Here is a 17,003-nt window from a genome sequence, read left to right on the forward strand (position 1 = left end):
TATACCTCACTGTTCAGAAGATGATCACCGTCAAACTTCAATGCATACTATTTTTCACAGTGGCGTTAGTTGCACAAGACAAAATTCAATTTCCTACAATAATATGATACATGTTTTTTTTTTTTTTATAAATAGTAGATACCGAGATATGTATTTTTCTTCCTCACCATAAGAAAGAAAATAGAAAACTGCGAGGCGGAAGACCTTCCTATTAAAATTAAGAGCTCATACTCGGAGAGAATGTTTTTGAGGTCTCTACCAACCAAGTTTTCGGAGTACCAAGTGAAAAAAAAAATCGTCGATTTTTTTGGCCCACCCTAATGTATATTGTGTAATTTTCTGGTTCTGACAGTCCCGGATTTTGTTACGACAATGTCCGTCACGTGCAATTAAAATCGCGAAGAGAGGGACGAAAGGTACGACTGATTAAAACGAGCAGATGCGTATCTTCCGTCCCCTTTGGTATATGTATCGTGCCTACACGGCAGAGTTACTTGTATTGGGATACGCGTATGTGATTACGCGTGACACACACCTTCAAATCTGTGCAGAACTCGAAAACAATGGCTACCTGACATGCGCAGTACGATAAGTCGGAGAAACGCCGGGTCAACACGTGCTGGCACGAGCAGTTGCTTGATACGCGTGAGCCAGACAGCACTCAGGCTCCTCTCCAATTTGGTGAGCCTATGATTCGAATCTCTGATTTGAACTGACGCTAAGTCGTATTTGTCACGATGGTTGTGTTGATACATAACTGAGACAACGCCACTGCGGCATAAGAGGGTCGACACTCGTCGTCACTCCATGACATAGCGCCTCTCGGCCATTCAAATAGCGCCTCTCGGCCATAAAAATAGCGCCTCTCGGCCATAAAAATAGCGCCTCTCGGCCATTAAAGGAGCGCCTCTCGGCCGTTCCATCTCTCTCTTGTATTCCCACTGGGGAATTAATTATCGCCTTGATAATTATCGTGTAACTAGCTTCCACGCTAGCATCTTGTAAGGCGGTTGAGCTCACCCCTATTGTGTCTTCACTCGAAGCGTCACAATTCTCTCTCTAGATACATCCAGTGCACACATCCACTCATAAATCTAACATTCATTCACACATACATTGTACACGATTTCGAGGAGGTTTTTACTCAGTTCCTGCTGAGGTTTTCCTCCTCTGGGGTAATAAATCATCATTGATTGACCCCCAAACCGAGTGGATTTATTTAAAATACCTAACCTTGCCCATATCAATAATTGTTATAAGTATTAATTTCAAGATGAAAGGGAAGTACGGGAATTAATCCTGGTGGTCAATTTCCGACAAAACATTTGGTGCCTCCTGTGAGGTTTGAACCCACGACCCCTGGTTTACGAGTGTCAAGTGAATCAAAGGTCAACTGCAATACGACGTCACCGCCTGCCACCAGCATCGTGAGACGCAATAAGACAAGAGATAAGTTCCAACATTAACTCACTATTAACAGGAAATAATATTATTCGATCATACATTCATTTATTTAACCTGTGCAATAATTGTCACCGCGTGTGCAATTGTTTATTTCGTTATTTGTTAATCAAATTCTAAATATTTAATTTTTCTTTCAAATCACATCAGTGATTCTCACATTATATTTCTACTATATAAAACTATCTCAAAATGGACGCCAAAAACATTCCCTTGAGCACAAAACGCGAGACACTTGCTAAGAAAATAGAAACAATCCGAAGGGAATTCGAAGACGAAACAGCTAATTATGCAGTAACAAATTTGCGCTTTAATAAATTGGCAGAATGGTTTAAAATCTATGACAAACTTGCCGACAAGCTTGAAATGACAAGGCCCGAGGACCCAGAGGTAGTTCTCGCTGAAGAATTACGCACAAATTATTACGAACTCTCCAGTAAAATATTACATGCCAATCAAGCAAGAGCCGCGGCTGAAGACTTGCTCAACAAGGGTACACTCAATAACTCAACCAATAATAACACAACGACCGATACACACCGTCGTGCTAAACTCCCCACGACTGAAATACCCAAGTTTGACGGGAATTTTGAAAATTGGCTTTCTTTTAAAAACAAGTTCCAGACTATGATGGAAAAACGTGAAGACGTTGAAGATATTGACAAATTCATATACCTCCGCGGAGCATTGCACGGCACAGCATCACACAAACTCTCGCTTTTCGATGCAAGCGCAGAAAACTATCAAAGGGCTTGGGCTCTTTTAACTGATACTTATCAGAAGGAACGTCCGTTAGCATATAAACATTACGATGCTCTCTTGCATCTCAATCCCATATCTAATCCGACCAATGAAAATCTTACTAAACTCATAGACGAAGCTCGCCAACACTTGAATTGTTTAGATACATTAAAGGCAAAACCGACCGAGGCATTTGTGGTGCGCATACTTGAACTTAAATTACCAATAGAAATTAGAGATAAATGGGAGGAGACCTTTGACGATGACAATATTCTTCCAACCTTTGAACTCTTTAGTAAATTCGTGACAAAAACAGCCTTCCGGCTTAGCTCACGCAAACCAGAATCACACACTAACTCATTCAAACGACGACGTGATCAAACTGGCAACCCTCGCAAATACCAAAGGACCGAACACACAACACGAGCACTTGTAACATCAATCTCTAACACCTGTGCTCATTGCAAGGGTTCTCATCCTCTTTACAAATGTCCTCACTTTAACACACTGACAGTCGATCAACGAGTTAAATTCGTCAAATCAGCTCGACTCTGCCAAAACTGCATGCGGAACCACAAGGGGGCCTGTACCTCTATTAGATGCAAGACCTGTAACAAATTCCATCACACCATGTTACATTATCCACGAAACACAATTAATGAACACACTGGTACCAATACTCAAAGAATCCAAACACCTGCTACTGCAGCCGCCGACAAGAGCACGACAACCTGACTAGCCGCACACACTCTCGCAACGATCCTACGAACGCCGCGATTCCAACTTATGATGAGCGCACTCATACAGCTGCGCGACTCATCTGGCAAATTCATACAAGCTCGTGCTTTACTTGACACTTGTGCAACAGCCAATTTCATTACAGAAAATCTAACACTGAAATTAAAACTTCCAATGCAGACTTGCTTACTTCCCATCGGGGCAGTTAATGGAATGCAAACTTTCTCTAAACACCTTGTTCAAGTAACTTGTAAATCTCTCGATAATAAATTCAAAAGACCAATAACATTCTTAACAGTTAACCAAATCGCGGACATAAGTCCAAGTGAGACCTTCCCACGCGACAAAATTCACTTACCTAAAAACATTAAATTGGCTGATCCTCAATTTCACATACCACAAACAGTAGACGTCCTCATTGGATCGGGAATCACTCTATCTCTCCTGTCCATTGGACAAATCAACCTTTCACGAAACGATTGCGACCTAATCATACAAAAAACGCAACTAGGCTGGGTCGTTGCTGGGGGAATTAACAACGACAATACCTTGCAACCTGTATCCTGTCAACTGACAGATTTGTCGAGTCAATTAACTAGGTTCTGGACGATTGAAGACGCGGGCCCAAGGGGTTCCAGATCCCTAGACAATTCCCTATGTGAACAACATTACCAACAATACACGACTCGTAACGCAGAAGGACGTTACGTTGTTCAACTGCCTTTCCGCATTGAAGACGTAGATTTTGGAAACTCGAAGAATCAAGCTTATCGACGATTTCTGTCCTTGCAAAGAAGGCTAAATGCTGACGCGCAGCTCAAGGCTGAATACTACAAGGTCATGCAGGAATATATTGACCTTGGTCACATGGTGCACGTCCTAGATGACCATGAACCCGGGTATTACATGCCTCACCATCCAGTGATTAAGGCTTCCAGCACCACCACCAAGGTGCGCGTCGTGTTTGACGCTTCTGCCAAATCCGAGAAGGGTATCTCCCTGAACGACGTCTTGTTGACCGGACCCACTATCCAAGACAACCTCTTCACTATTCTCCTACGTTTCCGTATTTACGTCTATGCTATGACCTCAGATATTGCGCAGATGTATCGCCAAATCTGTGTTCACTCTGATCATCACAAATTCCAACGAATCCTCTACTATCATAACAACACTATCAGCACTTACGAACTCCGTCGAGTTACCTTCGGTGTCTCTGCTGCACCATTTCTAGCGACACGTACAGTGAATCGACTTGCTGACGATGAAGCTCACAATTTTCCGAAGGCTTCTCAAGTCTTGAAACGAGACTTTTATGTCGACAATCTCTTAACTGGAGCCAACTCCCTGACTGAAATCCTCCAATTGCGTGATGAGATCATTCAACTCGTAAGAAAGGGAGGTTTCGAGCTTAGACAATGGGCGTCCAATCATCAACATGCCCTTGACAACCTTGACGAAAGAACCCTGGACTTGGATGGTGCAATCAATAACGATCCAATCTCGAAAACTCTTGGCATTGCGTGGAATTCACTCACCGATAGCTTCATCTACACTGTCAGTCCAATCGATGCCTCTCGAAAAATAACTAAACGAACAATTCTCTCCGATATCGCGAAAATCTTCGATCCCATTGGTCTGCTGGGTCCGGTGGTACTAGCTGCAAAAACCATCATCCAACAGTGTTGGAAATCTAAGGTCCATTGGGACGAGGCAGTGCCACAAGAACTGCACACTCGCTGGCTCAAATTCGCGGAACAGCTACCATCCATCAGGGACTTTTCTATCGAGCGCAATCTCACACTTCCTAATCCCACTGAGATTGAGCTACACGGCTTCTGTGACGCAAGCCAGGTTGGCTATGGTGCTTGTCTATATGTAAGATCAACGGACCAACAGGGACAAATGATTGTCCGGTTGGCGTGCTCAAAAACGAGAGTCGCCCCAATCAAGGATATAACTATTCCGAAGCTAGAACTGTGTGGTGCACAGCTACTCTCACGTTTGTATCGAGACGCACTACCGGCCTTTGATTTCCCCATATCGCAAACTATCTTCTGGTCTGACTCTACTATTGTCCTCCAATGGCTCAAAAGATCGCCCGAGTCTCTCAAGGTCTTTGAAGCCAATCGCGTCACAGAAATCCAGTCTCTTGGAGACAAAATCGAATGGAGACATATCCGTACCAAGGACAATCCGGCTGATTGCTTATCCAGAGGTCAACTACCCTCTGAGTTCCTGACCAATCAAATGTGGTTCGAGGGCCCTTCATGGCTCACACAAAACCATGATAAGTGGCCCACTCCCATTCAATTGACCCCATCGGAACTTCCCGGTGTTAGGAAAAACACCTGTTTGTCATCCACCACCTCGGATATCTTTCAACGTTTTTCTTCTTACTCAACTCTCGTGAATTCTCTCGCTTATTGTCTGCGCATGCGCAACTCCAGTAAATTTAAACACAAACTCTTGAGAGTGGAGGAGAGAGCGTTGACTGAACTGAGAATCCTAACTCTGATTCAAAATGAACAATTCCACGACGAAATTGAACAGATTAAGGAAACTGGCGCGACGAAAAACCTACGACTTCGATGTCTCAATCCATTTCTCGACCAACAGGGTCTGCTTCGAGTTGGCGGACGTCTAAAACACGCACCCATCTCTTTCACCAAAAAACACCCGATTCTGTTGCCTTCTCATCATCATGTCACTGATCTAATCATTCGTGAGACTCATAAGAATGCATTCCATTCCGGTATCCAGAGCACACTTTCAAATCTTCGACACCGATTCTGGCTGCTAGATGGAAAGGGGCAAGTACGACGAATTGTCCGACGATGTGTCGAATGTGTTCGACATCGTCCCGTGTTACTGCACGGAAAAATGGCAGACCTGCCCAGTGCACGAGTCACGAATTCAGCCGCATTCTCACATGCGGGTGTAGATTGTTTCGGACCCTTATTCATCAAAGAACGAAAATTCAGAAATCGAACCAAGATCAAGGTATACGGGTGTGTATTCGTTTGCATGGCGACAAAGGCCGTACATCTCGAAATCGTAAGCGATCTGACCACCGACGGGTTCCTGGGTGCCTTCGGACGGTTCACTGGACGTCGAGGTGTCCCGTCTCATGTTTATTCGGACAACGGTACCAATTTTGTGGGCGCGAATAACCAACTACGAGAACTTTACTCCTTATTCACCTCCCAATCGCATCATGACCAAGTAAACGAGTATGCTGTGAGGAAAAACATTACTTGGCACTTCAACCCTCCACTTTCCCCTCACTTTGGGGGCATTTGGGAGGCGGCTGTGAAGTCATTTAAGCATCACTTCAAACGAGTGGTGAAAGAACAACTTCTTACCTTTGAGGAATTAAATTCCTTAGCCATACAAATTGAATCCGTACTTAATTCTCGACCTCTATGCTCATTATCTAGTGATCCTAACGATCCTATTGCTCTGACACCTGCCCATATCTTAATAGGGCGTCCTCTCACCATGCTACCTGAAGATGATTTTTCTGATGTCCCAGATAACCGACTCAGCGTGTGGCAATTCATTACCAAGGCCAGACAGGACTTTTGGAAGCGCTGGTACTTGGAGTATCTCCACGAGCTCCAAATCCGCCAGAAATGGCATTCTTCCCAGGGTGAACTCACAACCAACCAGATAGTACTACTCATGGATAAAAACCAACCATGTATGCGGTGGCAATTGGGGGTGGTGGTCGAAACCCATCCAGGGGATGATGGAGTGGCACGAGTCGCCACTGTCAGAACAGCACAAGGGTTGTTCAAACGAAACGTCACTATGTTGTGTCCTTTACCAATTAATTCTTGACAAATATCTGTGAATTTGATAAACTGTATCTCACATTAAATCGTACAATACCATGATCACACATTACATTGCTCATTCATTCGCAACGGGGGGAGTGTGTATCGTGCCTACACGGCAGAGTTACTTGTATTGGGATACGCGTATGTGATTACGCGTGACACACACCTTCAAATCTGTGCAGAACTCGAAAACAATGGCTACCTGACATGCGCAGTACGATAAGTCGGAGAAACGCCGGGTCAACACGTGCTGGCACGAGCAGTTGCTTGATACGCGTGAGCCAGACAGCACTCAGGCTCCTCTCCAATTTGGTGAGCCTATGATTCGAATCTCTGATTTGAACTGACGCTAAGTCGTATTTGTCACGATGGTTGTGTTGATACATAACTGAGACAACGCCACTGCGGCATAAGAGGGTCGACACTCGTCGTCACTCCATGACATAGCGCCTCTCGGCCATTCAAATAGCGCCTCTCGGCCATAAAAATAGCGCCTCTCGGCCATAAAAATAGCGCCTCTCGGCCATTAAAGGAGCGCCTCTCGGCCGTTCCATCTCTCTCTTGTATTCCCACTGGGGAATTAATTATCGCCTTGATAATTATCGTGTAACTAGCTTCCACGCTAGCATCTTGTAAGGCGGTTGAGCTCACCCCTATTGTGTCTTCACTCGAAGCGTCACAATTCTCTCTCTAGATACATCCAGTGCACACATCCACTCATAAATCTAACATTCATTCACACATACATTGTACACGATTTCGAGGAGGTTTTTACTCAGTTCCTGCTGAGGTTTTCCTCCTCTGGGGTAATAAATCATCATTGATTGACCCCCAAACCGAGTGGATTTATTTAAAATACCTAACCTTGCCCATATCAATAATTGTTATAAGTATTAATTTCAAGATGAAAGGGAAGTACGGGAATTAATCCTGGTGGTCAATTTCCGACAAAACAGTATAATTTTCAGCGGCTATAATCGGCCCGAATATATCAAGCCTTGATAGAAGAAATATGTTCCGAGAGTGCGTTGAGAAGAGAAAAATTTCTTACTAACAATAAGCAAACATTGCAGGGGATCTCGTTGTTGCTATCAAATCGGTTGGGAAACAAACGATGATTCGTTTTATTTCCCTCGTTAAGGCGGAAAAGAACTAGTAGAAGAGAAAAGAAAAAATACGCGATGGCGGAAGAACAAGGCATCGATCCAACCGCGGCGATGAAGTAAACAAATAAGATGAAAAAAAAAGAGAAAAGCGGAAAACCACACATTCCAAAAACAAGAATCAGTCTAAGGTGAAAAACGCGGGTAAACAAAAGGAGCTCAAAAACTTTTCGGGCAGGGACGTTGTTTTGGCATTAAAGTAATACGGTTGATTGATGAAAGCTCAAGCCCACGTCCAACACTCGCTAACGAGCCAAGTTGCAGAGTTGGAAGCAGCAGCTGCAGCCCGAGGTGATAACAAGTGTGTCGGTACTAGGCGAGCGACTACATGTGCCTACGTATTTTATGCCACAGGGTAGGTAATGCCAGCGTAAAAAATCAGACCACGCGTAAGGCTTGATTAGAACTTTCCCTCTGGCTCGTCGTTCGTTACACACTCGAGCCCAGAGGTTCGAGTAATACGCGGGTCCAAAGACGAGACGGGTCAAAGGTTAAATTGCTCCCCTGACAAATTGCTCGTTGAAACTTCTACCCCCGTCATCTGCTCTGCACGCCTGGTCATCGATCGATGCAAAATAATTACCCAGTTCAGATAACATTACGACTCTGCATCATTGCGATGATCATAACGATTGAAACATTTTTTTGCAATGAGGAAAAACGAGGGAATAAATCACGTCTTCGTGATTCTTTATACCGTTATTTCTGTGGTTGGATATGACGTCAATTTGATAAGTACGATGGGAATGAATGGATTACAAAATTCGTCCTTAATGCGAGGAACGAGAACGAATTCATAACTTTCTTATCCTTATATTTAGATTGTTTTCTTAACCATTTATAGTAACGCAAACTCCCGACATATGATGCAAAGGAACAAAATCTGTCTGTTTTGTACTCCGAAAAATGTTTTGAAAAACGGGAATTCTACATTAAATTGTATGCGTTTGTATCAAATTATGATCGAACGTTAAGTCGCGGTATAATTGATGAGGAGAGGGGAAAAATAGGCGTATTTTTCATCTCCGCACCCACGAGTTCCCAGGTTCATCTCGTTACTCAGAACCAGCGCGAAGTGTATTTGGGGTAAAATGTACGGTTATGGGCATGATGTAGAGTTTATGCGCGGTGGGTCGCATTCCCTGAGCGTGGGACGTAAAGCCGAGAGAACGAAGCGCGGGGAGGAATGAAAGAATTTTGTCAATATTTGAGACGACAACCGAATCCTCGAAATCGGAGGACTTAACTCTCTAGATCCAATTCAATTCACCAGGATTTCCCACAATCCTGTAGACTAGACGGTCCCTTCCTTAGGGAGAACATGGCGGACAGCCTCTTGCCGAAAACCGTAACTCACAACAGCCTTAAGACATCCATCTAGTAAGCTTCGCAAAAGTTTCTCCTTTCCGAATCTCTGAAGAGAGAGAGAGAGTTGGCGGGATGCAAATTTCTGGATTTCGTATCTCACGTTGGGGTTCTTTGACTAGTTGGATCCGGAATTTGATGCTTATCTCGCGAGTCTCTACCGGAAGACACTTTGACGAACCCTTTCCAAAGTTAATGCTATACTCCAAAGTTTCGTGAATCGAATCCTCACACTTCGCTCTAGTGTTGATTTAGAAGCACTAATGTAGAATGGAAATAAGAAATATCAAGATTTCGATAAATTTTCTGGTCACAAATTTCACTGATATATTCAAAGTCGGTTTCGAATTCCGCACCGAAATATACCCGAAACCTTTATTTCCAACCAATTATGTCCAAACAGTGTTGACCTCTTTGTAGGATTGAAGTAGGACTTTAAATCCACCGAATTACACCAGTCAGAGTTATTCTCGAGGTGTCAGACCTGTTTAACCTTTTAAAACTGACGATGGGCTTGAAATTGTCCCAGATGCAAGCGCAGAGAGATGCTGCACCGGATAATTGATGTTAGTTCGCTGCAAGGCCAACTCACTGTTGTTAAATACGAAAATGATTATATTTCATCCCTGTTCTAAACTGCAACGGTTATATTATAAAACACGTCGTTATTTGTTGCAAAAATTTTTCTTGAATTCATGGTTATATGGACAATTTCACAAACGCGTGTTCAAACGTTGCTACGTTTACCAGGAGGCATCAAACATGGGGTGTTCATTTTCATTTCTGCACTCCACTTTTTACAATTTTCCTTCCAATGAAATCATGGCGCATGACGATGTTCAAAACCGATCTACCCTCTCGTCAAGATGGAGACCAGAATCGATCACTTCACACCCACCAGTCTTAACCGGACTCGAAGGATCGTTTCACCAGGGACGCCAGAAAGTAACGGATGAAAAACTGAAGCAGTTATATATTTCTTGATATACAGACAGCTAACTCTCTTCACCGAGAAGTGAAAAATTATCGCGAATTTGATAGTCGTATTATAGTTCCGCCGGCGGCTAGCGGGCGTTATTCTTAGATGCCAAGATTCATATATCCGGATAAACATCAAGCGGCGATGTGTTGAAATATTTGTGAAACCATCTGTTAGATGTCACTCAAAATGCGCCTCTCTCCGCCTAGGTTAAAACTCAGACAGCTTGTAAGTCGAGAATAATCCCGTTCCACGCATCAGACGTTCAAAATTTGTGTATGAAATATTTCAATCGCTTCGAATCGTGTCTGCATAATTCAAGAATAATATGTCAGGAATAATCATCTCCAAACCGGATAGTAGTTAGTTTTAACTTTGAAAACAAATTTTCTTCTGATTCTGGTAAAATTTTGATCTCTATTTTCCTGCACCAATTCCCTTCATTTTCAACTAACAAACGTTGTTCCATTTAGAGTCTAACAACTTTCGCCATAATCGCTCAGTATAAGCTGCTGGGCTATGAAAAAACACGTGGTATAAAAGAGATGTGGAAAAAGCTTGATTCGATTTTGCGAGGGAAGTTACGTCCATCCATAAAATGTAAATTCCATTGCAAGCATATTTCGCTGGTGTACCCAGCGGGAAAATTATCTGAAATACGATTTTCCTCGCGAATGGGGATTTTCAGCGTTTACTTCTGCACCGGTCGAACGGTTATGCGATGGCGATAACCAAAACGTAAGTAACGATGCAATTACCATCTGGGGAAAATAATCGATCACAAGAAGAAGCACGTCTTATGGCTGTATATTTCGCCCTTTTTCAAGTTTCACACATTCCAAAACTCCAAAGAATCGCTCGACGATTGTTTAATTCCAACGTTAAAAAGCTCTCAAACTTATTTCACAACAGTAGTATCATATTCTTTCGAAGTTTTTTGATTATAAACATAAAGTCGAATCGAATTCTGATACCGTTGCTCATGAAAACCGTTCCTCTTTTTTCACTAAATTGTACAATCAAAACAGCGAACAATATCGTTTGACAAATTTTGACTCTTATGCAATTACGTATGAAATACACCACATCAAAGAGTTTTTGAAAACAATTCCTCAGACGAACCTTTATTCACTTTCATTTTCACTTTTATCGTACGAGGAGACTTTCAGCCGGCAGCGGCGTTCAACATTGCGTTATAAATAAATAAGGATGAGAAAAGTAACACATTAACTTTATGTCAACACAAGGTAGACCCGAGCGAATTTTTCATCCGTAACGAATGTACGTACCAGTGATAAAAATTGCATGTAAAACATTTTCTCCGATACACAGCTGCCGGAGTAAAATCAGCTCGTAACGATTTTTACCCCTTTTTTCAACCTCTAGCGTGTCAATCTCGCTGACTGAACGTTGTAGCATATGACGGATGATTGCAGCGGCAAATCGTTGTACGGCATAATTTGCATCCGCATATTTTCACGTAGTCGTGCATAAAAACGAGGAAATTCAGAGTCTGTGACAGTTTCTTCTCCAATATTTTCAGCTTTCATTTCGCCGATGATGAAGTGAAACGTTTCATCAATACGCAAGTATTTATAATATATTCAATAGCTCCGTCACGTTGATATGCTGGAGTGCAGCGTCACGACATGATGAGATATGATGCCGATAACATTTTTGCGTAACACGAAACATGTGACATAGAGACATGCAAGCGTATCGCTCTGCAATACTCTATATACGTATCGGACAGAGTTAATCGAAGTACGTAATATTCCTGTGCAGGCTTATACGGGACAAAATATTATACTTTTTTTACTGATAATCACGTTTATTATTTTTTATTCTTTTTTTTTCTCGCTTTTTGTATCACCGTAGCAAGAGAAATTCCTGACTGTGCAGTTATTATGACGATGTCTGTTTAGCCAGAATTTTTTAGTAACTATGACGAATGAAATTTTACTCAGTGTGATAGTGAATGCAAAATTGGTTTTGAGTAAGGAAATTGAAACGGAAATATTTTATTATTTTAACACGCTAGGTAGACCACAGCTTTCGATATCGACGCTTTATTCCAATCAACTCCTAACGATGAAAAATGTAGCACACATTTCGTCGATCTCACTCTATAGGATGGTTAATTTTTTTTTTTTTTTTTGGGAACAATATTTTTTTGGTCACTGGTCAATTTAATATCTTGTTGAAATTGAATATTTAGAGAGATAAAAGAGATTTGTTTCAGAAAAATTGCAGACAATATTGTTCCTAGTAAAATAAGACATCGTAGAGTGAAAATCGAGCAAATCCACTACAATTTTAACGATTCTGAAGTGACTTGAAACGAAACACGAATATTTAAGCTTTTATTCAATAATAGCAATATTTCCCATTTTTTTATTCTCAGAGAGGCTAACGTAGCTCACGAATAAATACCATAATTCGATAATTAGATACTCAATGTTCGATAATTTGGTAATAAAATCAATAAAAAGTACCGTTAAAATCGGTATCGTTACAAACACGGGTTCGAGTATAGTTGGAATCACAATAAAATGTATTCCAACTAACTATTTAGTGTTAAAATAATTATCAGTGTTACATTTTTTGAAACATATATCAGGTAATTGGCATCAATTTATCGTTGCACCAACAACAGGCTATCGTCATAGTAATTTAAAAAAAAAATATATTACGAGTGACGACAATCACTTGCAGCTAGAGAGAAAATTGCTCCCTTTAATCTTGTACCCAGAATTGTATACCGATTTTCCGATCCCGGTGAAAAAAGACCAAAATATTCAAGGTGTGCACTAGAAATTTCTCTCGCAATCAGACACGGCGGTGAGTGGGCTGTGTCGAGTGACGTCACCGGCGCCATAATTCAAGCTCGTTCCTCGGTGTTCCCTCAGAGTCCCCTCGTTGAGACGCCGGAATTCGATGTGAAAAATAGGGAGTTCCCGCAGGAGGAGAGACACGTTCTTGCATGTACGAGGGGATTCGGGATCACGTTTCGCGTGTTGCCGTGGGATGAAAGAAAGAGCTGCTTTTGTGTTTTTTCAGGTCTCGGGAATACAAGTCGGAAAGTCGCGGGAACCGCGGATCGCCCCGAGTAATTCGGTCGGTTCATGCTTAACTTTGTGGGTTCAATTATTCCATATTCATACATACTTTGACGATACGTTCCCTTTAATTCTCCCTAGGGAGGAAAGGGAGAGCGAATTTCTTCGTTATTTATTATCGCATACCGGATTTTTATTACCTTAAGGATAAATACACGGAAGATATACGCGTATGTACAATTTAAAGTACATAATTTCCCCATCTATTTCACGCGCGCGAACGTCGGGCGGATATAAAGCTCCCCATTAATCGTACGGGAATTTCGCGAGAAACAAAAAAAAAAAAAAAAAAAGAAACCAAAAATGGAAGAATTTTATCTCTGCGAAAGAACGTGACGATGCATGTTGTAAATTTATAGGGGTGGAAAAAAACCGATCCATCGAACATTCGCGTCAGATTCTCGTTGAATCAAATTAGGATCAGGTGCCTGTTATTTTTGGAAAATTTATCAAATCATTTTTCAAACTAATTTATTGATGCTGAATCCGAATTTTTTAAATTTTAATTTGGTGACGAATAATTTGTAGAACAAGTTCCAGGAACAATCGTTAACGTTTCATCTTTCACACCACTTTCAGAATTCAGGAAATAATTTTTTATACCTAAACCGTGATTGCAGAATATCTCACCTGAAATTCGAGCAACTTTGAACGGCTTGAACGTCAATTCTTGATTTCTTTTTAGTCTCTACAATTTTCCAAACTTTAAAGCGCTCTCGCACCTTTTTAAACATTTTTTTAACACTCATACACTCGCATTACAGAATTCGGAGGAACGGATTTCAAAATTTCCAAAAGCAGAATCGATTTTTCTTCTATTTATTAAAAACTATCATACAATGCACGCCGTGAACTTGGTATTCAGGGTAATTTATTATAAAATTCCTCAAATGACACACGTGAATTGTTAAACAATATCATGTCAGTCCGGAAATCCAATTACATTGATACGAATATTCATTTTACTTCAGAGTTCGATTTTCTTGACTGCGATTCTGTTTGATAAATTGATCCATTCATTTCTGATGCCTCCACATGCATTCAAAAAATCTTGACCACCATCAAAGTTCATACGAATCAAAGTTCCTCCGCATAAAAGTTGAAAAACAAACAGGAAGAAAAATTAAATTCCACCTAACGACAAGGTTTAAATTTAGCGATAGAAAATGAAAAAATTACATTGTTATAAATAAAAGTGAATTTTCACGGTTTTTGTCTAAAAAATGGTCTAAATCTGGATCTATTCAAGTTTATCGTCAAAATCGCTAATAAACGTCATTAAAAAGTAAAAAAAATAAACAAAAAAAATGTTTGGCTACAATCAACGATCCATACGGGAACGTTTTAAAGCTGGGTTACCAAAGCATGCGGTAAAAGATGAAAAAAAAAAAAAGAAAAACTGGATCCATTCCAACGTGGTCAGAGTTTCGAACGTTTGATTGGTCTCAAATTGGCTGCACGAATCTCCCATGTAGTATAGAAACGGCGTGGTAATTCCGCGAGTTTTACCGTCAAACTTCACCGGTCATTACGGACTAAAGTTCGCGTTCCATTAATAGGTATATACCCTATGTATAATATGTATATAACAGAAGGCGAAACGGCCATCCAGAGCCACGTGTGCTCCGCGTTCCCTGGTGGCACACCATCGGCGAAGGATCTTTTGCAGCTCGCGTACGGTTTCTCTCAAGAAGGAGGAGATTAAATAATGGGACCCATGAGATCGAGCCGATTAGGACAGCGGCGTCAGCAGCGATGGGAAAACGTTTCGCGTTCGAAACGCGGATAGATTATTCACGGGAGGAATGTGTTCGGATTTCGGTCGGTATTCATGGATGATAACAATTTCATTCTTCACAGTTGCGTGGAAATTTTGGTGAAATGCAACGTGTTGTCGCAATGATTCAAACTTTCACAATATTGTTGAAATATTTATTAGTTATTGTATTCCTGAGTATGTTTGTTTAGTTCATCAGATTGTTGTAGTTGAAAAAAAAAAGAATAATTATGTTCAATAGATTTTATGTATCAGAAGTCTCGATCAATCAAGTTTGAACTAAAACTTTTAATAATAAAAAAATATGGATCAGTGGAATGGATTGAGCCTCAAGTTCGTGCTTTCCGTTGATTGTAAAAACCAAGTATCTTCGCTTACTCTTCAGAACTCCAATATTGCAGTTTTCGATCAAGCTTGAACTACCCAAATTTCAGGTGCAATATATTTTCCGGTCACAGCTACGAAACGGATTTTCATTCCGTACCCAGAAGTGTATTATATATTATCTTTCGGTTACGGTAAGAAATGAACATAGTTAGGGATTACACATAGTGAGTATATATATATATAACTGCACGTACAGAAATTTATCACGGCGTAAGTTAATCCATACAAATAGCTTCCTGCTTTGAATTCTCTGCATCTGACGATGAAAGCTCGATAGTAATCCGTCTGCATTTTGCAGTGTCATTCAAAATTACATCGCGTCCCTTCAAGTCTTTGATTTTAACCAACGCACCGCTGGATTCCGTCGCATATATCCAGTATATATACATACGTGAAAATCTAAATTTAATCTTACCACGTGAATGAAGATATCGCGGTTCGTCATTTATTCAGCAGCCGTAGTAAGCCCGAATAAGTTAGATGCAAAGTTTTTGTGATACAGGGTTCAGTGTTTTCACCATTTCGGTCTTCATCTTTTTCCCTCAATTTTCTACATCATCTGTTTCATTTAAGGTGCATGAAAGAAAGAAGAAAAACGTCGAATCCTTCGCATTACAATTATGCTTAAAGGACGTTTCATATAGGTGGTATTAATACAACATCTTGATCAACGTAATAACTAAAGAACTTAAAAAAAAAACGCGATCATGGACGGTTTTAAAAAATTTTCAACCGTTAAAATTTCTCTGAAAATTTCAGATCACACAATGTTAACAAATTCAAATATCTGTTTCAGAGCAGCGTTTTTAAACGCGGCATTTCGGTTAAATTCGCGCAATCTCGTACAGATAAGAAAAAAAAAACCGATAAAAAAAATCGATGGAAGCGAATGCGTATGTACTCAGGCGTAAGTGAGTAATTAGCGCAGTAATTAGTATGATTAGTGCCTGCATTACATACAAATTGACTCTGTACCATATAATCAGCTAGAATCTCAACCTCGATAAGTGCATATAAAGGCCGGAACGAAACCGCACAGATATGAAAATCGGTCGAGCATAATCTCGAGGTTGTTTCGTCCTTGTTGTTTATATTATACAGTTTCCACAAAACCAGACGAGAGTTCTTATCTGGTTCAATTCCAGACGTGAGCATATCTCAAACCGCTATTTCCTTACTTAACTAGCCCAATGGCTATATAAAGGAGTGGTAATTTATTGAATTTACTAACTATGACGAAAGAAATATTATTATTATTATTATTATTATTATTAAAATAAACGCAATGATTTCACCTGACAACCCAAACGACCCTCCTGTAGATTACTATTTACTCGAATCTCAATAAAACTTGTTTAGAAACATTTGCTTTTTATTTGAGTGCTCTAAAATAATATTTAATTGATCAACCAATAATCGCTGAACCCAACT

The 17,003-nt window shown here is 40.8% G+C and overlaps 3 protein-coding genes across 9 annotated transcripts in view; 2 read left to right on the top strand and 1 right to left on the bottom strand.

Annotated features, from left to right (window-relative positions):
• The window catches only part of LOC107227717, an 87,968-nt gene that overhangs the window by 54,508 nt on the left and 16,457 nt on the right, over positions 1-17,003 (bottom strand). The gene's annotated exons all lie outside the window — the stretch shown is intronic.
• On the top strand, positions 1,654-2,937 carry LOC124294098. The gene has a single exon (XM_046737962.1). It carries the CDS (start codon positions 1,654-1,656, stop codon positions 2,935-2,937), a length of 1,284 nt encoding a protein of 427 aa, XP_046593918.1.
• Positions 2,972-6,763, top strand: LOC124293843. Its single transcript, XM_046736400.1, has 2 exons — positions 2,972-6,285; positions 6,428-6,763. Exons 1-2 carry the CDS (start codon positions 2,989-2,991, stop codon positions 6,614-6,616), a joined length of 3,486 nt encoding a protein of 1,161 aa, XP_046592356.1. The 5' UTR covers positions 2,972-2,988; the 3' UTR covers positions 6,617-6,763.

Source organism: Neodiprion lecontei, chromosome 4 (assembly GCF_021901455.1).
Source record: "Neodiprion lecontei isolate iyNeoLeco1 chromosome 4, iyNeoLeco1.1, whole genome shotgun sequence".
Classification (NCBI taxonomy): domain Eukaryota; kingdom Metazoa; phylum Arthropoda; class Insecta; order Hymenoptera; family Diprionidae; genus Neodiprion; species Neodiprion lecontei.